This window comes from Scomber japonicus, chromosome 7, assembly GCF_027409825.1.
Source record: "Scomber japonicus isolate fScoJap1 chromosome 7, fScoJap1.pri, whole genome shotgun sequence".
Lineage (NCBI taxonomy): Eukaryota > Metazoa > Chordata > Actinopteri > Scombriformes > Scombridae > Scomber > Scomber japonicus.
The window spans coordinates 12,601,281-12,626,640 of record NC_070584.1 but is presented as its reverse complement, the minus strand read 5'-3'; the positions used below and the strand labels follow the sequence as shown (position 1 = coordinate 12,626,640).

At 38.1% G+C, this 25,360-nt stretch overlaps 3 protein-coding genes across 4 annotated transcripts; all 3 read right to left on the bottom strand.

The window, feature by feature from the left end:
* Positions 1 to 247: 247 nt before the first annotated feature.
* LOC128361428 (basigin-like) lies at positions 248 to 13,764 on the bottom strand. Of its 2 annotated transcripts, none has more exons than XM_053321884.1 (8): positions 13,538 to 13,764; positions 6,684 to 6,852; positions 5,839 to 5,927; positions 5,329 to 5,465; positions 4,263 to 4,539; positions 1,774 to 1,798; positions 1,605 to 1,677; positions 248 to 1,467 (listed from the first exon to the last, which is right to left on the bottom strand). In XM_053321884.1, exons 1-7 carry the CDS (start codon positions 13,599 to 13,601, stop codon positions 1,617 to 1,619), a joined length of 822 nt encoding a protein of 273 aa, XP_053177859.1. In that variant the 5' UTR covers positions 13,602 to 13,764; the 3' UTR covers positions 248 to 1,467; positions 1,605 to 1,616. The 2 variants fall into 2 exon arrangements, with proteins under 2 accessions (XP_053177859.1, XP_053177860.1); XM_053321885.1 differs by having other exon boundaries at positions 248 to 1,463.
* On the bottom strand, positions 8,318 to 9,224 carry LOC128361429 (basigin-like). The gene has a single exon (XM_053321886.1). It carries the CDS (start codon positions 8,926 to 8,928, stop codon positions 8,440 to 8,442), a length of 489 nt encoding a protein of 162 aa, XP_053177861.1. The 5' UTR covers positions 8,929 to 9,224; the 3' UTR covers positions 8,318 to 8,439.
* A 1,904-nt stretch (positions 13,765 to 15,668) lies between the features above and the next one.
* Positions 15,669 to 21,347, bottom strand: LOC128361594 (E3 ubiquitin-protein ligase RNF126-like). The gene is made up of 9 exons (XM_053322111.1): positions 21,257 to 21,347; positions 19,291 to 19,349; positions 18,931 to 18,991; positions 18,300 to 18,535; positions 18,050 to 18,118; positions 17,890 to 17,959; positions 17,633 to 17,726; positions 16,908 to 17,023; positions 15,669 to 16,786 (listed from the first exon to the last, which is right to left on the bottom strand). Exons 1-9 carry the CDS (start codon positions 21,329 to 21,331, stop codon positions 16,607 to 16,609), a joined length of 960 nt encoding a protein of 319 aa, XP_053178086.1. The 5' UTR covers positions 21,332 to 21,347; the 3' UTR covers positions 15,669 to 16,606.
* Positions 21,348 to 25,360: the final 4,013 nt, after the last annotated feature.

Sequence of the window (25,360 nt, the reverse complement as noted above, 5' to 3'; positions counted from 1 at the left end):
CCATTGTACTGTTTACACCCAATAACAAGTTGCTGTTGAGTTGTATGATTTGCAGAATAAAAGCTACGATTGAGGGTTTTTAAATCTGGACACTTGGATATCAGGCTGACAAACAACTTTTACAATAATTATTTTGTGTTACTTGAATGAACTATGAATTTACTCAAAATCAAGGTGTTATTTTCTGAATCGCTTTCCATTCCAAGTCACACAAAAGTTGTGTTTTTAGGCAAAGTCAGCAGACATATAAAATCAAATACCTTTATTCAGTTTGTGCAAGTAGTACAACAGATGGTATTTCTTGTACTAAGAAGGTACAACGATTTACACAATTCTGGCTAGGTCAATTTTATTTGTATAATTCTGAAATGGTAACATCCAATCACAACACTACTCAGGCTAAATGAACATATGGCTTCTGAATCATCTATACAGTAAAGGGAACAGAGATGATGTTCCAACAATCGCACACATGTTTTTATCTCAGATCACGTTAAATTAAAAAGAAAACATCTTAGTAAATGTTTTTTATAGATTTAAAACATCAGTGCGTAATGTTAAAGTTGCATTCAACAGAAGCAACAGATGTTACATTTCTTTTGCACTTGGTCCTCAGATTTTAAAAGTTAGACAATTACAATAGATTATTTACTGTGGCTGTGACTACAGCAACAAAAACAGTGGTTAATCTTTAATTTACATGATTTGAAAAGGAGAAAAAAAAAAGCATGATTGACAAGACACTGCTTTCCCACTAAAAAGAACTATAATTTCTTATGGCAAAAAAAAACAAATCTAGCAGACATTAAATCTTAGTCATTTCTGCATTTAATTTTAGTCACATCGAAATCATGTAGTAGGAAACAAAATGCAAAAAGACGAAAGAGAAATGGTGCTTGTTAAGGCAAAGTATAAAACTCTGCTAAAAGGACTTTTGTGATGGGGTAGTGACAGATCAGTGACAGATCATACATGTGAATTCACACACTTCACTAGATGTTATAAGAACGGCAGTGACGCATCATGATCGAAAAGGGTTTCAGATCCTGTAAACATAATTTGTGCTGCTTTACAAGAAAACTACTCCAAATTCCAGAATATGAAATCAAAGACTGACATCTGTGAGGTCAGTGTAGAAAGCATTAGCAGGAAGAGAAAACAACCACAAACTAAGCATTTCCCGCGTGGACATTCTCATGACTTTACGACAAACACATACTTTTGCTAGAACAGCATTTTAAACTCATGCAATATTTGCCCCATGGCCTCAAGCAGGAAGTATTTCACACTATGTTCTCTGGCTGCACAATGTGGAGAAGAATATAGAAGAAAATAAAACAAGAGGAAATCAAATCAGCTTCTTATTACATTAACACTCAAGCACAGAAAGGTTCTTAAAATTGCAGGGTGCACAACATAATGTGCCGCATGACAGCCAATCTTGGACTGCCCCATCTGGACGTCTATCTAGGAAGGAGAAAAAAAGGTGCCATTAGTGAAGAACTTCCACTGAACTCCATTATTCAAACCTCTATTAAATCTGAACATCTGGAATATTGTTCAGGGACAGTATTTAACCAGTTGTTTTTTCCTTAGATACGCACCTATTTCAGCTTCTAGTTAGAATTCCTTTGCCTCACATTCTTGTCTTTGTGATTTGCATTAGAGTTGCTCTTCCTGAAACACATCACAGAGAAAACATGAGTTCTGTAACAAAAGATGAAGTGTATAGTGACAATGAGGGTATTAAGCTCTCTTGTAGACTGTACTTACAGAGGAGCGGATCCTGAGTCGTCATCTGAACGGCAGTAAACGGTCAATAAAAAGAAGGCAAAAGAAAACGAGAGTCAGTTGACAGCAGGGAAGTAGTTACATGTCTGTGACTGGTGTGAGAAACACATGCCAACCCAGCCCTCACTGATGGTGGCAGCAAATGTCATAACATGACATCTTCTGCAACATGGTTCCAATGAGGTTATGATCAAATCCAACTAAACATGAAGCATGCCCACCTGTCTGTCAATGAATGGTACAAAAAATAAAATCCATAGAAAAATATCTGTTGTTTGTGCTCTATAAACATGAAATTATGTCTCTTACCAGAAAATTATATATCCTTAATAAATCTGTGATACGATTTGAAAACTATGTTCATAGTCACCCCTTAGCATCACAGAGGCTCATGCAAAACAAGCAAAGAACACCAAAGAAACACTGCAGAGGTTGTATCAAGATTTTAAAAAAAAAACATCTGTCAAATTGACATTATTAACACACATCCTGCCATGTGTAGTTGCAATATTCACAACAGAGCAAGAACATGTATTCACAAAGTAAGGCAAAGAGAGTGTAGGCTATCCCTGAGGCCAAATGTGAAGGAGACTAATGGTATACTGATCTGGATTTAAAAAAAGATGCCTATCACTTATCATGCATAAAATACAAGATGCAGAAGACATGCAGACAGAATGCTGAAACCTCTCACTTCTCAACCTACCCTATTTCAATGTCAAACCATTACACTAGACTGACTGTCTCATTTGACTCTTTCATTGGCTCAAACGCATGATGTTACGGACAAATAAATGAAGTGGGAAGAAAATGTGTCAAGCTTGCTCGATGTTTAGATTGCAGGGCCAGTGAAAGAGTGACCAATTCTTTGAGCACATTCCTCTTAGAAGTGGTGACCAAGAAAGCAGTTCATTCAGATTTCCATTGCTTATTCCACGTGGTCATCTCAGCTCAACCACTTCAGTCTGACATGCAGTTTTGTTCACTTACCAAAATGCAAAATCAGCAGCGAACAGAGAAGTAAAAATGTAAATAATAAAAATAATAGTATAATCTATCACAAATTGTTTACACAGAGGCGGAAGCCAATTCCTGACTTTTAACTTTAAAAATGTAAATAAAATGTAAATAAACTATAAAAGACAATAAGGGTTCATATTGAATGCATGCAACTACATTATAGACACATCTCCACCTCCGCAGCAATGCTTTGCCTCGACAGTCTCCAGCCTGCAACTGAGGGGGCATCAAATCTTCTCAACTCACATTTCAGTAAACAAGAGCTGCAGTTTTAAATACTTTCATTCTGTCTGAAGTTCAATGACTTGGGACTTTAACGTTCTTCTAGCCACAACAAAAGGGACAAACCTTGCCCAAGTTGAGTGTAGCTTTGGAAAAGGCCACATCCGCATGCAAATATACATTTACTTTCTGTTGGATATGTTTTACAAGTACTCAGTATTCACCAAACACTGTGGCCACTTGACAAAGCAAACGAAAATCTATAAGTGGGTGTTCAGAACAAACACAGCAATAAAAAAAATTTAACTAAAATTTTAAAAAATGTGAGGGACAACAGCACCGGTGGGGTGTGTTGCTTCAGGTACTGATTAAAAATATCTTTCATACATTTGAAAGCTTCACTTTAAGTTATCAAAAATGTAATTAGTTAATCATTTGTTTAATGATGGCAAATGCAGTGCCATGCTAGATGATGTTCAACTCATTTGCAGATGATGTCCTTTTTTTGCTGGAACTCTAAGACATCGTCACTGTGTCAACACAGTGATCTTAAGCCCAATTTCCACCGGGTCAGTCAGCGGCGCGATACAGCCGCGGTCACCGGAGCTGATAGGTACCACTATCAATGAGAGTGTTTCCACCGGGGGCGTCTCAGCAGCGTGTCAGCAACATCTCAGCAGCGGCTCTCCGCAACAGGAAGTCAGACACAGAATCAGCATAATAAAACTTCCGTCTTTCAAAATAAAACAACCTGCGCAGCCTCCCGATCGTATTTCAGCAACAAACAGGAATAAAACAGACATGTAAAGACACCATCTAGCTACGTAACCTACTGACACATGACATAAAGTTAAGAAAAGTTAAGAAAATCGGACCATTTAGTTGTGCTGCTACTATAGTAATTACAGTAGACTAAAGGCACTCGTTCGGATTTGATTGGGCTGCCGTAATTACTGTATTAACAGTGCAACTTCATTTTAAAAAGCAGATTTCTCTCCCAGAGCATGCTCCGCTCCGCTGCTGTAATGCCCCCGGTGTGAGTTGACGCCGGGCAGAGGACGGAGCTAAACCGTAGCGCAGCCGTTCCCCGCCGCTGACGGATCCGGTGGAAATCCAGAGGTATTGAAATTGATAAGTAGGCAGCGATTGATCACGCAGTGCTGATGTCGGTCTGAACACAGCTTAAGAGTTGATGTAACATAGATTTGAAGGCAGCATGGCATACGTACCGTCATTGACCTCATCAGGCTTTCTCCTTTTCTCATAGATGAAGATGATGGCCACCAGGATGATGACCTCAGCCACAATGCCGAGGAAGGGCCAGAGAGCAGCCAGGCGACTGCGGACACGCAGGTGGATCGTGTCGGTGGCTGTGCCAAGCACGTTAGTTCCAGCACAGATGTAGTTTCCGATGTCGTTTTCAATGCTCAGATCCGCAACGGTCAGAGTGGTCCTGTTAGGGGTGCTCTTGATCTCATATTTCTCACCGGTACCGTTGATGATGGGCTGAGGGTTGTGTTTAAACAACAAGTTAGCAACACAAACAAGATGAGTATAACTGTAGAGTAGCTTTGCATGATTTTCAGTTCCCTATTTATATCATACTGGTCCTTAATGTAGCCTCTGTCTCCAACAGACAGTCTGGCCTCCACACTCTTTGAAGTACTCTGTTAAGTTAAGGCCAATACAAACCCAACATTTCCTGCTTTACTGCTTTATATTACAAGCCTTTAACTTACTTAATAAGAGAAGACTAAGCATTTACAGGAGACTACACATGCTCCTCGTCAAATTATCAGGGCCTTGTTAGGGGCACTAAAAACTGGTTGACACAGCAAGATATATAGATATTTGGATCAATTGAAAATAATGCAAGGAGGAATAGTACAAGCAGACCCGCACATCTCCAATAGGTAAACAATTAATTTTACTTTGCTCTCACTCACAGCATACCAGCTCTAGTCATGGCTCTATATAACAATGGAAACATTCTACAATATGAGCGGAGCAGTGAATGTGCGTGGAGCAGATTGTATAAATAAATTCGTAGAAAAGTAGAATAAATGTTGGAAACCAGGCAAACCAGGGGGCCTCACAGGGATTACATCTATACATGTTTACATCACTATTTGACACTTAGGCTACGTTTATATGAACCTTCAACATTTTAACATTATATAACTGTAAATAAGGCTAATAATAATGCTAATAATAATAATAATAATAATAATAATAGGTCCCCTTTCAATATAACCTTTTATTATAATCAAAATTATACATTTGAGAGATACATACCTCTTGGCCATCTTGCATCTCTTTGTACCAGTACCAGTCAGTGGGCAGTGGGTAGCCATGGCTCACACAGACCATTACACCTTTGTCCTTCTCATTGCCATGCTCAGAGTGCTTGTAGGCTGAAACATGGGGAAGTGCTACAGACAGAAGAACAATTTAAAAAACATGTTTAAATGCAAACTACTAGCTTGGTTGAGCAGTATCAATGGCTCATTGATACATAAGTTTTGAATAAACAAATGGCAACACCCAGATTACAGACTGGACCAAAAGGACATCGCCTAAATTAGTATCAGGACTAACTATTAATAAAAACAGAGGATAACATGGTGCTTCCTGGAAAATGGCTAGAGTTAGTTCTTGCAATATATACATGATCTACATGCTACCTAATTTGTAACTATAAAAGAAAAATAACATCTGCAAACATATTACTTACAAACACAGACAGCAACTTTTAAATGACCAGTGAAAGCATCTTTGATCTACGATATTCAATAATTAGCTCACTTTTGACTTCAATCGTCTTCTTCACCACTGGATCAGTGTTGAACACACATTCATACTTTCCACCAGAACTGTGGGTGATCTTCTCCAACCTGTAGAAAGAGTAATAGTAGTATATTAAATAAGCTGCAAGTATTCCAGAACTCTGTGCCATTGGTAACAATAAAGTTGCCTGTCCATGCAACAAATATTTCAGATTTCCACCGGTAATGACAATCCCACTTTTGTTTGGTGCTGCTGTCCCGTACAGTCCTGCCTGCTCTGTCTAATGGGGAATTAAGGTCAGGGCAAGTGAGCAAACTGCTAGGGGCGCTTATCCCTGCTGCCAAGACTACCGGCAAAGCTGCACGGTCCATCTCTGCTAATCAAGAGCGGTGAATGCCCGAATGTGCCCCTAGCTCTGCTGCTAATGGAGGCAGGAGGGAGGGGAAAAAAGGGAGAGGGGGAGGGATGACCGAAGAGCGAAAAGTGAAATGCAAGAGAACATTAGCGGATAAAGATGGCAACATACTGTAGTAACAGAAAGGGACGACATAACTGAGTGAAAGACAAAGATAATTATCCTAAAAGGTGGAGAAATGGTTGAATGTTATCTATATCAACGATGCTTCATATTTCAAACAATATGAATTAAAGGCAGCTAGGCTTAGACTCGGCTTAGGTTCATAAAACAGACAAAAATGAATACTACTTCTTTACCAGCTGGTGGGAAACAGCATATTAATACTTCCACATTCAAGACAAAGGACATTTTATATTGTGATCACAAGATGAGCGCCTTAATTGAGGTTTATTAAATGCAAGGCAGACCTGCACATGTGTTCACTTAGGTACATGTAGCTACTCACTCAAGGGATATTGATGACTCGGAGCTCTCGGTATTGGTATTTTCAAGGATTTTGCCGTTGTGTTCCCAGTGGGAGCCCTTGATGACAAGGCCAGAATCCGTCAAATTGCAGCTGAGCCTAGCAGAGGTCTGGTTGACGACCTCAGGAGGTTCTGCAATGATGTTCGGGCCTTAAGATGAACACAGAGGAAGAGGGAGAAATACATTATTTATCATCCTCACTAAAATATGAATTTCAGTTGATTGGTGGGAACCTAATTGTATACACGTATGCCCTTAGGAGGTGTACACTAAAATCACTGATTACTGATCTTGAGGTATTGCCTTGAACATATTTTCCATATACTTTCAAAATTTGTCTACCAGTACTTCAATGTTTCCGACATGGGTGAAAAACACTAGACAGTAACATTTCCTTGGCACATCATTTCTTAGCCTAGCTTATTCTAATTTACATTTTGTATCATGACACTCAGCACTTGTCCTTAAAAATTAAGTCTTTCATAAACAAAACATCAGAAGGGCTTTCACACAATATCCACCACCTCATACACAGCTGGTAGACATAATAAATAAATATCAATTTGTTTAATGTAGAACTACTTTTCTAAATAAATATCAATTTGTTAGAACATCACCCTCTGATACGTTTACTATAAAATCACTGCAATTATTAAGACTCTCACTTTTTGTTCTCACCATCCCCAAAAAGTTATGAATATGATTTAGAAGAAGACATTTTGTTGAGACAAGTGTTGAGTGTGATCAACCATATATTACACTAAAAAACTGCCTACTGTTTTTACCTACTGTTCAAGTTGGGAAAGAAAAAACAATGTTTTCAAACAGTGCAACACGAGTACTGTACAAAACACACAGAATTTTCCAAGAAAGGTGGAAAGAGCTCCCCAAAAATGAAGAGATCATCCCACCAAATGGAGGGAGGAATAGGAGTTGTACTGGAAATCTAGTAGATACAGTAGCTTATAACAAGGTCATAGGGAAAAGATGCTTTCAGTAATACATGCAGAAGAAGCAACAAGAAGGGAATCAAAAGTTATTGGAAGTCGCATGATAAAAGTATTATTTTAAAGTCTTTTTTTTTTTTTTTTTAAAGTAGTTTTGCTTCAAATGGTGAAACTGACCAATTCTTCCAAAGTCACAAAAATAATACTGGACCACAAGGCAGAAAGATGCCCCATGGCTGAGTATATAACTTTAGATACAATTAGTTGCCATCTTCTGTGCTTAAAGTTTAGTAGGCTATAAACCAAAAGAGTGGGCTACAAGCATAAAAAAGGGGTATTGCCAATGTTAGTAGCAATAAGGAAAGTGCTAAAGAATTCTACCAAGAAGCAATACTAATTGTGTAACCTGACCCCTTTTTTCTTTTCTCAATAATTATACAACTGTTTTTCTTATTATACTTTTACTACATGAGCCATTAGCAGACTTCCAACCTTATGACCAGTATTATATGCAGGAAACCGATTATAAATGGTACTGAATGTGGGGGGAAAAAAGGCATCAGATTGTAGACCTCTTCTATATCAGGTAACAAAGGATTAGGGAAGAGCCCGGCTACACTGGATGACCAGGTTTTGCTCTACTACAGGATGTTTTCTGAGGAGAGGCGAGGAGAGGAGAGGGGGTGTGTATACGGGGTGAAGCAGGAGGAGCAGGGTACTGGACCGGAAGCATGGGAGTTGAGTAACAGGAGCTCAGTGTCCAGGACTTCACTAATGAGGAGATAACAGTCAAGCTACTTTGACCTGAGTCTCCTCATGCTTCCTCTGCCACTCACTTTCGATCACAATAATGTTTGCCTGCGAGCGGATCCACTTGATTTTTGGCGTCTTCTTCAGTTCATTGCGGTCGGGGTCGTTGGAAGCGCGGCACTCGTACGTGCCAGAGTCGTCGAGGGTGAGGCTAGTGAGGTGAATGGTGCTAGTGGCATGTGTAATATATGTGGCATTTATTTGCACACGGTCGTCCCGTGCCCCGTCAAAAAGCTGAGTGGAGGTCTCGTTCTCGGGCTCTTCTCCCACTATAAACCACCACTGCACCTCGGGAATGGGGGTCCCTATAACCTCGCAATGCAGCTCTGCACTGTCATTAATCAGCTTCATCCGAGAGAGGGGAGACTTGATGAACCCCGCTGAGCACCGTTTACAGTCAGCCCAGCAAACAGATTTTAGGATCATTTTGGATGTGGTTGATTTAAAAAGCAAGCCAGATGATTTCATGGATTGGTGGTTAAAAAAAAAAAAGAAAAAGAAAAGCAATGATGGAAGAAAAACAGGTGAGTAGGAAAGAGAAAGAAAAAAATAAAAACAGTTAATAAAACACAAATGAAATGAAATTATGAAAGTAAGCACATAGAAAAGGCAATGATCAGAGCAACATTTCCAAAGTGTTCTTTTGGAAACGTTTTGATACTCTGACCCATTAAGACAAAAATGAGAAAAGCAACATAAAAAGAGGATTAGGAATGACCCGAACCAAATAAGTTATAATTATTACATTTTTGACTTAAATAGGATTCAATGTGTCATTTTGGAGGGTGTCGTTTGTGGTACTATTTTTTATTTGAATTGTACAGATCCACAGGTTACTATGACGGCAGAATAATAATTAAATATATTATTGATGGTCAGTTTAACTGACCAAATTGAGAGTCTTGAAATAGTTGTAATCAAATTTAAGGCTTTAAATCCAGTTATATACTAGATTACAAAGCTCTACTGAAAAAAACCTTACTTTACTCAGTTAATAACTCAAAATGATCAAGACACCCCTACAGGCGATCACAGCAAAAGAACAAAAGACAAAAACATTAAAAGCATTGAATAGCATTCGTGTGAATTCAAAATCATATGCAATGAATGAGAGAAAACATGAAAAGCAAAGCAGATGAAGCTGAAATGAAAAACATCTCGCATAATTAAATAAAAAAAATAAATAAAAAAACATGAAAGCTTTCGCAAGTGCATCCAGCATTTAAGACTTTTTATGTGGAGCCGAGTGTCACCCGACAGCAGTTAATGTGTTAAGCTGGGCAACGACAAACTATAATTTTAAGGCCATTCTGCTAATTCTTTAATTGAGGATATGCATCACTGTGAGATGGGGGGAAATCATCAAAAATAAGAATGTATTTTATGAGTAAAATGTGCTATGATTCAAAATATTTGTTAAATTCATTGACAGAAAAGCCGAGTATCTTGTTCTTTTGATTAGTCTGTCAAATCCTGTGAGAAAACGTTTGCAGTGATCGGCTGCGAGCAAAAACATACAAATAGTCTTTTTTTTCTAGGTCTGTGAACAAAAAGCATCCAAAGCAAGCATCATCTGACCGAAGAAGTTTTGCAACATCTTGGCTCTGGGTTATTTTGGTCAAGAAATGAGTACTGACACCCAGTCCCACCCAAGAGGTTAAACACAGAGATGCACCGACCAATTAGCCACTGATCAAAAACGGCTGGTTTTCAGCTGATTATCAATAACTGGTGACCGGCCACAATCGGTCTATAATATCCGATTCTCACATTTACACACGATGATTCACGTTGTGCATGCAGTCCATAAGCATTGTTAATGTAGATCTGAAACAACTGCAGCCACAGAGTGTTACAAATCACTATTCAAAATGACATGAGGGTTGATACTGACACTAAAAAAAAAGATCATATGTAGGAAATTACAAATTATTATACATGAAAAATAGGGTGGGATGAAAAAAAGGAATCTGCTCAAAGAAATTACATTCTCACACTACGGGCCAAAGAACAACAAGCTTGTTCCCTTCTCTCACACACTGACACTAATCTGAGCACAACCTAAGCCAATGAGAAACCCCCCCCAGCACAAATAAGAGATGAAACTCCACAATCGCTTTGCTATGAAATAGAGCAGATATCAATTTAACACGAAACAAAAGACTGGTCTACAGGAGCCCCGGTAACATGTATATCATGTAACCTTTTTTGGCTCATCGGGTGGCCTCTTCACTATTACCAAAGGTCAAATTCATGAATGGCACATGCTCTGCAAAAGTTCAAAATTAAATATAGTCAAGGCTCCATGCACAACTCATTTAAATGTTAGCCACAAGAATCTTGACAGTGTGATTTAATGCCTCTAACCCTTTGCTCTATAACACAACAATCTGCTCTATGTGTTTGAAGCATTTTCAGAAGACAAATTCCAGTCTGTAGTCAGTTAACCATTGGTAAACAACGAGCCGAACAGTCTGACAAGCACACAAAAAAGAGCTGTAAAATAATATGTTCTACATAAAGGGAAAAAAGACTAAATATTGTGTATGTGATGAAGAGATATCATGAGATTTGTTAAGGAAAAAAGTGTTGAAATTTGGTAAATAGACCCACACTATGAGGATACATGCTTTATCTCCATGTTCTTTTTTCATTCAGCTAGCTGCTTGTAAATGAACAACAGCCTTCTGAGAAGGTATGGGTAAAACATGTAATCCTCAGGCCACTTTCAACACTTGTTTAACAACTATATTGACATTTTCACGGTGAACAGGAACAGCTAGTACAATGTGACCCCTTTTCATATAGAAAACAGATGCCAGTGGTTCCAGCATGATGAAAGAAATAAGACATAAGGAAACAGCACACATTGTGTAAATGTGCTTTTTCAAGCCTTCATTTCAGCCTTGTGTTGTTAATAGATGGAGGTTACTGCAGGGACATAAACCACTTCATGTGAGGGGGTAAAATACTTCTCACTGTAAACCACTGGATGTGACCTAATCCTTTTAAGTTACCTTGTCTACATATGTGGAGTCTTCTAACCAAGTTAAAACATTGTCCAATGTAATCATTAATCTGTCCTGGACCAGTGGAGATTTGTCACCATTATTATTATACATTAATATATTAACTCACACCTCTCTGTCAGTGCTGCTGCTTAGACTGCAGGCTTTTATCATAATTAAGGATAATTTCAGGGAAAGGAGGTTAAGCAGCTGGAGTCTCAAATGGCGGTCAATACCAAAATTAGTCCTTAATGGACATCATTTACTAAATTACTGGGACTAAAAATTAAGTACTTGATAGCCCTACATATGTGGAAAAACAAGCTTTTCCTGTCTTTTTCACAAATAGTAGCCGTGCGTACATGTCTCCTAACCTACTTTTAATGCCAAAGTTTGGCTGGAGAAGAAGCTGAAACTCTAGGGAAATCTAATTTTACTCCTGATCAACTCTGAACTGTCAAAACCAAAGCAGGATAGACCGAGTGGCAAAAAGGTTCTTTGGATGTGTTTCGCTTAAGTGCACAAGCAGATAACATTCATTAACGGCCTGGTTGCTGGTACTCATTCTCTGAAAAATTAAAGTAAGGTTTTAACCATGATTCAGCTAACAAACCCAAATAAAGACTACACATTACTAAACACCACATTTTGCATATACGTGATTCTTTCATAACTTCCTTTTAGTGGTGAAACCAAAGAGGAAAATGACTCAGGGTACTTATTACGTTTTTCCTATTAAAGGGCAACTCCTACATTTGTAAACTCAATACAGAAGAAAATATAACTATCAAAGGGAATTTCTATTTTGCTCAATTTTAGATACTTACGAATGTATTGTCATTAAGGTCATAAAAACACAGAACAATGTTTAAATAACTGAATACAACTGAATCTGCCATCTAGATGCAGATGTTGATCATATGTTGAGGCTTACAAGCTCATTGGGATACTCTTGGGTGAAAAACAGACAATTGTGCTTAAGCCACTATAGAATTAGACCCAAAATTTATCCTAAGGTATATTCAAAGTACCTTTTGAACATTGCTCCTATCTAATTCTTAATAGTAATAATTAACCCTAATGGTGTATCAGTGACTTCTCAGTATTTCATGACCGTCATTTGCCAAATAATTAAGGCAAACTCAGCGATCTCCTTATCAAATAATGTTAATCAATGGCGATCCATATCGACACACTGATATGAAGTAGATGCTGAAGTGGCAATAATAGGGTTACCAACCATTAATAGAGAATGTAATAAAACAACTTATATAAGATCTCCTAGAGCTCGAAATGCTTTATATATTGTGATAGCTGACGTTGTGTGGGTCTACTGGTTTATACAAAGATGAGCGTTAATTCACAACACGACGAGTGTGTTGTTCGGGTGGGGGCTGTCTGTACTGCGAACCGGGGCCCAGGCAGTCACAGAACTGAACACACTGACAAATAATGAAAGTCATGAGGCTCCATAACTCGGCTTGTTTTTGCCTCATGACGGTTTCCCAGAGCAAGGCCTTGCTAGGTCAGTGAAAACGACCAGATAAGGTTCACTATGAACAGACAGCTAGCCTTCGTGACATTACGCAACATCACAACAGCAAAAACACCACACATTTTAAATGAAGGTTTACAAGGCGAATTATATTTATTATCATTTGGAAAACATAAAAATCCCTTAAAGTAGAAGAGTGACATAGCAAGAAACAGTTGCCCGAAAATTAACACATATTCACCGCCTTGTTTTATCGTTGTAACGCGAGCCACCAAACGCCTGTAATCATGTGTAAGGGTTTTGGGGACAACAAATTAGCAAATTAGGTCGCTAGCTATGAAGCTGCGTCGACTGAAACAAGTATGATTTTCTTGCTAACGCGAGAGACGATGTGTAACATTTCATATTAATATCTGCTGAAAATAGGTATTCGACATCGAAAAAAAAAAACATAACACCCAAAACTTAATTATCGTAACGTTGACATACCCAGAACCCAAATGAACAATTTAAATGTCCGTAGTCAGGGTGAAGTCTACATCTTCAACCAACATGGCTGACGCAAAAATCTTACCTGTGGACGCACTGGCTCTCCAACAGCTCAATAGAAGGGCACTGATCGCCCATAGTAACTTCATGGTTGGTATTCTAGTATTTACTAGACTGTCGAATAAATAAGTTAACTAATGTTACAGCGAGAAGAAATCCCCCTCTCTTCTTGCGAACTTCCAGCAGGACGTGCAAGCTGAATGTCCGACAGTGAGCCGCTGTAGTTGCTCTTGCTCGTCCTCTAGTTGCACCTCACGCATACGCCCTGTTTAGCACGTACACGCATGACGTATTTAGAGGCGTGGTTACGTCACATGGGTCGCATCGGTCTTCACTTCAGTCGTATATTACTATACATATTTAATGATCATATTTTAATGTGATTTGACAAACAATAAGCCTGATTTTACTTAAATACGTGGAGAATTTTACTTAAATTCACAAAAAGTATTTCACAGTACATTTTAACAGGCAATGTCTGAGCAGAAAAGGAGCAAAAATTGATTAAATTGAACTATTAGCAGACTATTCAGTAGCAGATTATTAAAAAAGACAAACATTTTATAGACATTTTTACAGACTTCTATACATTCACAGGCCTAACGTGTCATCACATGATAATGACTGAAGTCACCAAAATGTCAGTGTGTGTCAGAGCTGCCATTAAGAGCAGGGAACTGTATGAAAAATCCAAAGACACAATTATGGGGTAGAAAAATAATTCAATTCTAATGTGCAGGAGTGTAGATTCTATCTTTAGGATACTTCGGGGGGGAAAAAACAACAAAACTACAAACACTTTCTTAGCCATGTAATCCACACCAACATGATATTGAAACTTTTTTTTTTTTTAATTTTAAGGTTTCTTGTTAACAGATGTAGTTTGGAAAAAGGAAAATAAAGACAGATGACACAATTAAAATTTTGCCACAAAATTAGCTGTCTTTATAAATCTTTTTATCGCATATTAGACAAATTCTGGACAGCCTGTTTTATAGTCAAAGGATAGCGTCCAAGTCATTAAGTAGACAGACTTCAATCCTGTTGAAATTATGTGGAATTAATTATGATTATTATCAAGATATTCCTGATCAATTTGAACAAGCCTGAGTAAATGTATGAGAATGGAAGAAAATCCTAAAATTTGCTATGCTGAAGAGACTGAGAAGACAAAGAGAAGCTAAGCTACTGAAAAAGACATATTCATAATATTAACAAAATAATGTGGTAGTTCTAGACAGTGAATCTGGAGTAACTAAAAATCAAACAGCCTGGCATACTTCAAAGGTGGTTAAAAGGGCACAAAAACGTATTGTACTGTTAACCACAATGTAAGAAAAAGAGTAAGAAATTTCACACTGTAGTCAAACCAAAAGGCATAAGTCAAGTGTATCAATTAGCTTTTCACCTAGACTAATGTCCTTTCCATAACAATTCCTTTAGATTGAAGCCCTTTGAACCCTAAACCCAAGGGGAGAGGAGAGGTACAATGTGGAGGAAATACACCCATATGGCCAAACAATAAAAGGAAGCTGCATTTATTGCCTTATTGATAGCATTTGGCAGGCAAATACACCATTGAAGGATTTAATATAGACCCTGTTTACTATCAGCATTCCTCTGGACCAAACCCTATTATGAAAGTACAAAACGCTCTCAAAATCTTATTATGCATTGAAATCACTTCCAGCAGTGTTTGTTAATGAAGTTATTGTTCCTTCGGTGATGTGTGGTTTTCTAAGAACCTGCCATACATCACTAAGGATCTAAGAAACCTAACAGTACATCTTATAACTTGCTTGTTTGCTATAAAATGTTTATTTTACAATTATTATTTTCAAATTGACTATGTTTTGCTCAATTATTGCATATTACTTAAAACAATTCATACAATCTCCAGTTTCCTGTTTGTTTTGTTTACTGTACTCCCATCTAGTGTTTAACTCCAGCAGCACACATCCAGTATAGCAGGAGAAAACCAACTTTTACAAACATTTTTGTCTGTAGTTACAATCAGTTGATAAAACAAGAGGTTCATTTTACTGCAGAATGGCTTTAAGTCCATTTTATGAGTTGTTGATTCATGATAATTAGCCCTTCAAAGAATAGTACAAATACGCACACAATGAAAATGATTTACATGTATTTTGAGTGATAGCACCCAAACATCTTTATTTTAATATCAGTTCACTTTTTTTTTCTTCACTTTTCTTTTGTACACGATCATACTGCAAATCAATAGTTTTTCAACTGGCAACTTTAGAAAATATTTAATTTACCTTTAAGTTAAAATGCACAAATGCACTGAAATGTTTCTAAGTGTATAATGTGAAAAGACGATCCACATTTTTAGGCTTGCAGAATAAAAAATAAAATCCTAAAGTGTGTAATTAATTAATGATTATTTATCCACATCATTATCTAAACAACACAAAATTACTGCAATTTGACGCATTATTTCAAGTGCAAACAATGGTACCTGTTATCCAGTCTGGTTACCTTAAAACTGCAAGTGGATCTTGACAATAAAATAATTGCAATTTTGTTGAGAATTAAAGAATTCACATGTAATATCCTTCCAAACCATGAAGAAAATTAAGTGCACACTTAAATAGTGCACTACAGTGCACTTTAAGTCATCTTATCTGTGAGATATGAATGCTACTTATAAAAAGGAGTAATTGTACATTTCTTATTTTTCTTCATTAGCAAAAGTGGGTCTTAAAGGAGATTTTAAAAAAGAACAGCAACTGTCTTGTTGTCACAAGTCTTCTACCTTTGGATTCCTTTGTCATCTCTTCCTGTATGAGGTGATTCAGGCAGATAAAGCCTTTTCCATGTGTCTCCACATCCTCCCTGACAGAAGCTGCACTCCAGGCCTCCACCCTTCCTTTGTTCAGATTCCTGATGAAGGTGGGAGCAACAGGACTGGCCGAAATACATGGGTATCATGTATCACTTACCCCTGAGTGCTCCCGGGGAGATGCACTCAGGTCTCTACCCTATGGCAGGCAGAGACTGGAGGTCCCCGCTCTAAAGTACAGCAACATATGAGCTCTAGACAGCTCATAGGGTGAGATGGACAAATGTTCTTCTACGAATTATCAGTGGAGCTCTCATTGCTGGTCGAACTTGAGGATTGAGGAGTAGAGGAAGATGAAGAGGACGAGGAGGAGGAAGAGGAGGAGGTAAAGTTCATCCCTGATAATTCTGGAGGGTTGGTTGCTGTGTTCTGTCCACTCAAGCTTTTCCTGCACACTGGACATGTGTCATGCTGGAGAAAGAGAGTAGTAAAAACATGTCATTGCTGATGCTGTTGCGCCCCAGGTCAAGATGACAACAATACGAATATTTAAATTTAAGAAAGAAAATGTTGCATCATATATTTCTAATACCTGTTCCAGCCAGGGTACTATGCAATCATTGTGGAACATGTGATTGCATGGGAGCTGCCTCACGTTTTCCCCAACACTGTAATCTTCTTTACACACTGGACATTCAAGTCCTGAAGCTGAAAGACAGAACATGTTAAATATAACACTGATAAATGACTAGATGACAATAAAGACCAGTATTTTTTTTTTAACCTATAGTGACCTGCCATTATGAACTAGTCTTTGACAACTATCCACCACAGTAAAGCCCAGCCAGGTCTAAGAGGATTGAAATGAGATGAAATGCTTAAAGTTCATTTTTTGTTTTCCGAAAGACGGTTGGAGGCTATGCTACTGGTTTGACTTGTCATTATACAAGGTGGCAGTTACACCACCAGCACTTTAAAACCTGATCTGAAGTGTTGGGTGTGTTACCTAGAAAAATAAAGATATGTTGGAATATCAAAAAGCAGTTGTTTATTTTAACCATTTATTCAATGATGATATAGACAAGACTTAATACTTATCTGTGTCACCAGCAGAGCATAAAAGTTGAAACTGATAAAATCATACAGTTGAAACCAACATATCAGGGAAATGGTACTTGCATTCAATTAACTTTATATAATGTAAAAAAGAGCATAAAAGAGCTGTTTTGAATAAAATTATACTTTGTCCAAATTTTCAAATTATACAGAATATCTAAGATGTAAAAAGAAAAAAAGAGAAGCCATGTTTCAACTTACCAACATGCTCGTCTGTTATTAGTACTGTAGGAAGACTTTTTATTTTATCTCTATCAGCAGGTGGGGGTCCCGTGTTCTCAAACTGATTTAATAACTAAAGAAGAGAGGAAAAAAGATTCAGAGATACATTTATTGACAGATATATTGCATTTAGTTTAACACACATTTCCTTACATAATGTCTAAAATCTTATTGAACACAAATTAAACATGGGAAACTAATTTAATGTTACCAATAGAAAGGTTACATAAACATACCTGTGTTATAATAGCATCTAGTCCATTCGCACCCCAAGCATAATCCATAGGATTTGAGTGAAGAACACCCCTTTAAAAAACAATGAAGCATTAGACACTTGAAGAACCCAAGCACATATTGTTGAGGATTAGCTTTCTGGGTTATCATAGCCATACTCACCATGGTCCAACACCAATATTTGGCATTGCTGTGGGTGCAATTATTCCATTCACTAGCTGCTGAATGATTCTAGAAAAGAGAAAACATGCAGCATGATTCAGATGCAATGAAGGGCGACACTGTGTGTACTGAGTGGGTTATAAGAATCTCAAAAATGAAATGAAGCTCAGGGGGAAAATTAATCAGTTCCAAATGTCATAAATCAAAGAGTAGGACTTTAGTCCCACAAGTCACACACTGTTCTCCTCACCCCTCTAACGTGGGAACTCCCTCATTCCTCCCTGCTTGTCGTCTTGAACCATGACGACTTCTTGGTTGCCTGGCGCCATAGCGCTGCCGAGATGCCGTCTCCCTTTCCCGCCGGTTTTCAGCATCACGGTTATCCTCGGTTCCCAGTCCAGCCCCGAAGTCAAAGCTGTCATCAAAGACACCCAGGGCGAACTGACCATAGCCAGAAGGGAATGTAAACAAGTGCTGGTCTACATTCTGGAGACAAAAAAGATGCAGAGTGTGTACTTGCTGTAATCACGCAACACCATACATCACATCTGAAGCATATTTTTAACTGTCACATCAATGGAAACATCATATACTGCATATAGATGGGGTTCCCTTTTTACTGAGAATATAGTATTTATGCAGTATACAGTAATACATTATTATCACAGCACCAGTATTCCGTAGTGAAGTCTTCCAATATAGTGACAACCCCCACCCATGTTATCCATCAAGCTAGAGCATCTTCATCTGGACAAAGTCAACTTCCCCCTAATTATTCAACATACTATTCTGCCTGAAGTGAGGCTGTGGTGGCAAAAGAAGAAGTGCCAAACAAAAAAAAAAAGACTTCCTGATGTCTGAGTAAAGAATGAGTTAGAAACCTCAAATGGTTGCTGGTTCTGGGGCCCGCTGGAGATGTTCGACATGGATCCATTGTCAGCACTAAACAGGAGACGGAGATTTGACAAGTTATGTGTTGATTTAGTAAAAGGACAAGTTCCTTCATTGTTTTCATCACTGCTAACTGTTATGACAGCATGTTTGCTGCATCCAATTTCCAGTTACACAATGATCCAATCATCAGGTTACACATTCACGTAAAATGTTTGGTCTCAATTTAAAACTGCATTATTACTACAAGAAACCAAATTTGCCTAAACAACATACATAAACTAATAATTGAGCAGGGAAATGCTACCCTTGATGAGATAAACTAAATTCAGTATACACTTTATACAGACCTTCTCTCCTCCAGCAGCTCTTCAATAAACCCAGACTCACATCTTGGACATGTATACTCCTGTAAACAAACAAAAAACAAGACTCAACTCAACCCATATACATTTTTCAATACACACACGTAAACATTTTTAACCCCTTAAATTTGTTTATTTAAAGGATGTCTACCAAGATATCAACCGAGTGGAACATTATTCAGTTCTTTCCGGTCAATATATGGGATGTGGTGGCGTTACTAAACTATCTCAAAGATGTCACTGGCATTTATCTATTGCAATTTCTTGATACTCTAATAGTGAGGACGGCTGAAAGGATCACTGGGATCTCTCTCCCCTCCATCAAGAATAACTTCTGGGAGAGAAGTTTTCAAACATCCTCCAGCAATTTAAAGTACCCTTCTTAACCCTTTCACAGACTGTATAACATCCCCACTATTGGCAGATCCAGAACTATCAGAATGAGCAACAGATTATTACCAGACTGTCTCCGAGACAGACTTTCTGTCTCTCTCAGAAACACACTAAACACACACACACACCGCCCACTTTATTAGGAATACCTGTGCTATCTAATACAATCTAATATATTGTACTTTTAAGAAGCTCATACTTTTTCAATTTTTGCTGACATTTCCATAAAGGCGATTGATGTTATTACTGAGGTCGTAGTGGGTGGTGGTGATGTATACTGAAAAGGGTTCCTCATATGTTGCACCCCCCATTGTATATTAATGGAGTGGACAAAATAAAAGAAATACCATTCAATATAATGCACCCCAGTACACCAGCTTACCCACCCTATGACCTCATTATGTCAACAAAACATGCAATGTCAACAAAAACTGAAAATGTATAAGCTTCATAAATGTTGACTTTATGGCAGAGCTTTTTTGTATTGGATTGAATTCAATTGCACAGGTGTACCTAATGAAGTGGCAGGTGAGTGTACACATGCATACAGAAACAGTTTCTACTGTTTAGCGACTTTCTTTGTATATCTTTCTGAAGATTGTTGTGTTGTGTGTAAGTACACTGGGATCAACTAAACCAGAAACACATTCCTTGTATGTGTAAACATACTGTAGCAATAAAAATGATTTGACTATAAACATTACACTTAACATCATTATTTACTATTATCTTATGCATGGGTGTATGTTTTTGTCTTTGTGGGTCCTATGTTTTGTTGATTTATACAATTGACCTGAGACAAATTATATTCCAATCAGCTGTATTTTTTATGGTTGAAATGTCATTAAAAACTTCAATCTGACCTAAAACACAGACTGAAAACATTGGGTCCCAAATGTGTGAGCTGTTAATTCAAACAAAACAGCAGCCTGTGGTAGATTTTTGACATTGTGATAGGTACGTTTACAGTTTACAGATCTTTCTAGCCTGTGACAGATATGCCACTTGTGTCAATGACAAAACAAGAAAAGGACACAGTAGCTTTGTTGATGTTCAGTGTCTGGATTATTCAGGTAACTTAAGTGACTGACAACATGTTAAATCTTAAAGCAGACTAATGTTGATAGCGTTTCATTAATCAAAACAAGCGCCGACGTCAATAAATAGACGCGACAGTGTTACATATTGACTTAACGTAAATGCTAGTGGATTTACCTGTTAGCTAACACACTAATATGCCTCGTAAAAACATAATAATGAAAAAATCGACCGCGTCCAACGTTGTAAGACACAATAACAGAATATTTGCAGTATTCTGAGCTCCATGACTAAGCGTTTTCTGTTATTTTACGCTGCTGGATCCAGTATTTAGATAACAAGCTAGCCACCACTGGCTAGCGTTAAAATGATAAACGGTACCTCGTAGGAGCTAATAGCTGTTAGCATGCTATCTGTTGACCCCGCTACTACAACGAGCATTACGAATGATACAACGACACAGACATCTTTTTTATTTTCCCAACTGTCCAAACCTTTACTTTCTGTCTGTGGTACTTACAGGAAGCCGAGGACTGATCTCTGCTGAACATCTATGACAGAAGAACCGGCTGGGCCATTGAGGTGCTTCAGCCATCTTTAGCCACTAAAAAAGCTAGAGGGGAGGAAGCGCTACGGAGCACCGCAGAGGACAATGTTAACCTCCCAGAAAATACGACCACCATGTGATTGAAATGATTGCACTGCATCATGGATTTTTTACTTAAAAAATAGTACATTAATAAAAGTACTGTCCATCTTACCTACAAGAGTTTTTAAAAAGTGGAATTTTAGTGGAGAGATGATACATTGGCTGTTTTAGAATTAAATTACTTTAACAAATGAATTATATCTAATTAATGTATTGTTTTACAATAGGTGTAAACATAAGGAAACAAAAAATATTTTACTTTTTTACTTTAAATAGCTGAATAATAAGCTTCTCTGCATTTGACAGCCATTACCACTATGTGCCTTATAAAATATTACCACATGGTGGTGCTTTTGTGTATCAAGTGTTGACTGTTACTGTATTTCACATTGGGCCAGGAACTGATAATACAATACAGCATTTGTACGTTTTCTTTGGAATTAATTCAGGGTATTATATATTGGCTAATGTGTTTTTACTTCATACCCACATGCCAATGCAAAAGCCTGAGGGAACTGTAGAACTGAACTGTTTAATGTAATACCCCCTACAAATTTGTATCATGTATCACCACACTGTGTCTCTACTGAACTCATGTGTTATCCCTGCAGGTTTGGCTCTGTTTGCATGAAAGCCAGAGATGTGTTTTTGCAATCTGGCATCGAACTAGATTTATTTTGACACATGTTACTTTTCCACTGGATTCCTGTCAACCACCTCTCAAGCCCAGCAGGCATATTTTAAGAGTTTTTGAAGTCGTATGATGTGTAGCCTCTGTTTTTGAGTAACGCATCTTGTCAAATGTAAATTTGTATTTTGTCGTTAATTTTTTTTGACAGCAATGCTTGGAGTCGAGTGTCAAATCTGAGAAATAAAATAGTAAATAAGTAGCATCTCACATGGGAAAGACATTGTCTCCTTTTATGTGAACAAGTTCTTGTTGGAGGCTATCTGGCAGCCCTAAGATAGCAGCAAAGGTATCAGAGATCACTTACATAAGAACTGAATGAGGGGAGGGGAGATTGATGTTATTTAGTTTCAGGTCTGTTTTTATTTCTTAAGTTGTAAATTAGAATATTTTCTTAGTATCTTTTTTCACAGGTATCCCTAATGTGATAACCATAACAACAGATTGATGGATATAAACATGTCACACAAGCCTGGAGTACCTATCTCTTTTGCTTGGCACCACAAAGTATGTAGGAGTTACCTTCCGACTGCATATCAGCCAATCACATCTCTCAAGCCATCTGGCCTGATTTTTATGTATATATGTCCAGTTACATGCTTTTGAGGAGAGTGGACCTGGATGCAACCAACTCCTACTTGAGGCACACTGTTTTGAATGGAAAACAGTGTGGGTACAGCCTGTATCCAATATCCTACAACCAACACACTGCTCCCTGTAAGCTCTTGTGCACAAAATATTTTCTGTCATTTGTTCGTATGGCCTAATAATAAAATAACTTGAAATTTCTAACAGTAAAACAATTTATTCATTCCCCAACCTGGAGCACATAACATAGATATGATTAGTTATAACAAGATCGGATGTTTCCACACAGCAAAGCTCACAATGTAACCTAGTTAGGTCCTAATGTCCTCTAGCCTGGTGTTGTGTCTGATCTGGCCATGTGGGAGCAGGAAAGACACGGCTGTCCCATGGGCTGAGATTAGAGAGGGTCTGATAGCACCGAGGTTTGCTATGTCTGCCTGGCTGAGGTAAGCCATTGTCTCTCTGCGCCCAGTGCGTCACCACCATCCCAGTTGAATGCTCATTGTAGCAATCCAATCTGGGGAGTGAGTGACTGCGGGTCAGAGACAGGTCATGTGAGCAACAGAAAACAGCTCTTTGAGAACGAGGGACCTTCAAAATGATGTGAGCTAGTTTTGGGTCACTGCTAATCTGGATTTGTGATATATTGACTCACATTGCTTTTGAGGTAGTATAAATATATCATATTATTTATTTCTGTCATATGTATGAAAACTGAACATGTGCAGTAAAACAACTGAGTGGAAGTAACTAAGTGTATTCCTTCCTGTTACTGTAATTAAGTGGCATTGCACGTGCGTGCATGTGCACACATACATCCAAATACTTACACAATACTATATTTGTTGTTTTCTCTGGCCTAGTTTTTAACAGAATAATTTCTATTACACTCTAAGAGGCAATAAAAGGTTGCAGCCAAGGCAGCAGACAGATATGCTGCAAGGGACACTGCTGCTTTTGTCACTCCATAGAGTTTTTCCAGACACTCCAGCCGGGATTGCCCCACATAGTCCCTCTGGGCCCCTGAATCACACTCACATACACACATAAACACACACACATGGACACACTCAGAGACACACACACCCACACACTCAGCAATAACAGCCGCCTGCTGGAACTTCCTGGGCCTCTTAGTCATGCGTCACTTGTTTTCAGTCCCACCCATCGAAGACTCTCTCTCCCTCCAGACACACTCTGTCTGTCTGAGGCCATGTGTCACAAGAACTGTACATCAGACACACAAACACACACACACACCATAAGATACCCGGACAAACAGCAAGAAGGCTAAAAAGATAAACATTAGTGATGGGGGGAAAATCCTTAAAAAAATAAACATAACAATGTTGTCAACATGTATATACTCTCACAGCAGGTAGTCTTCTGTTCTGTACAGTGTTTTTCTGCTCGGCTTGTGATCGGGCACTGTGTTCCAGAACATAATCCCTCGGTACTACATTGGTACATAAGTGTTTGGGATTACATCACTTAACAGCTAACAAAATATAGATGTTGCTGGAGGAACATATGTGTACAATTAGCAGCATGGGTTCAACCATCCTTGTCATAGTGGAGTGTTTGTGGTCACTCATCGCAGATGTTCTGTGTAATACTTTTGCAGAGCCTGATCTGTTTTTATTGACCCATTCTTTGATTAGATTGTGGAGGTCTGTCCTGGTCATGAGCAGTGCAGTGTTTTGTAATTTCTTGTGTTATGAGGAGATTGTCAGTGCTAAACACATTTTAGTCATACTAGCAGCATGGCTCTAGGGATGACAATGTCAGTCTGATAGTTCACCATTTTGGTCCAGACTCAAATATCTCAGCAACTATTGGAACGATTGCAATGAAACTTTTCTGATCCTCAGAGGATAATATCCTAACTTTACCTCTAGCACCACCATGAGACATTTGTGGTTTTGAGTGAAATGTCTCATTAACATGGATTAATTTCCCTTTTAAAATGATTTGTAACAACTTTGGTAATCTTCTTTCCACTTTTCATCTGAAGCCATCACCAAATTTATGAGAAAATACATGCATAACTACCTACATTCATCAGTGTCAGCTTACTTTGTGCTTAATGCTAATAACCAATGTCAGCTTACTAACACATTGTACTTAGATGGTGAGCATGCATAAAGACTCACAAAGCTGAGGCTAGCATTGTATTATTAAACTATAAGCGCTCACTGCTAAGATAAATGGCTTTATTATGAAAATGTCAGAGTTGGCAGATACAGTCTCAATAACCAAAAACCATCCACTTAAGAAATTATGTGAATGCATTTAAAAAACACAAGTACACATTACACAAGACACAAATACACAGATAGCATGTTGGCAGGACATGGCAAGCACTATCCTATACAGACAATCCTATCCAGTGCCACCAACCACAAACCTCAGTAGAAAAAAACTCCACATAAAATGAGCAAAAGTGGAAAAAGAACAAAATCTACAGCATTTCAACAGGAAAATTCCACAGCAGGTGGCTTGATGAAATAAGGACAAAAAAGGACAACAACAAAGTGTGAGTATGAGAATAGGATTGTGCAGCATCCAGTGGAATGTTTGGAGTAATGTTTTTGGCATGTATTGTATATTTGTCTTGTGTTAATGTGCGTCTGTGTTTGTATTTATATAAGAGTGCAGTTGTGGATACGTCTGCAATCCCTCTGTGTGTGGGTTTCGAG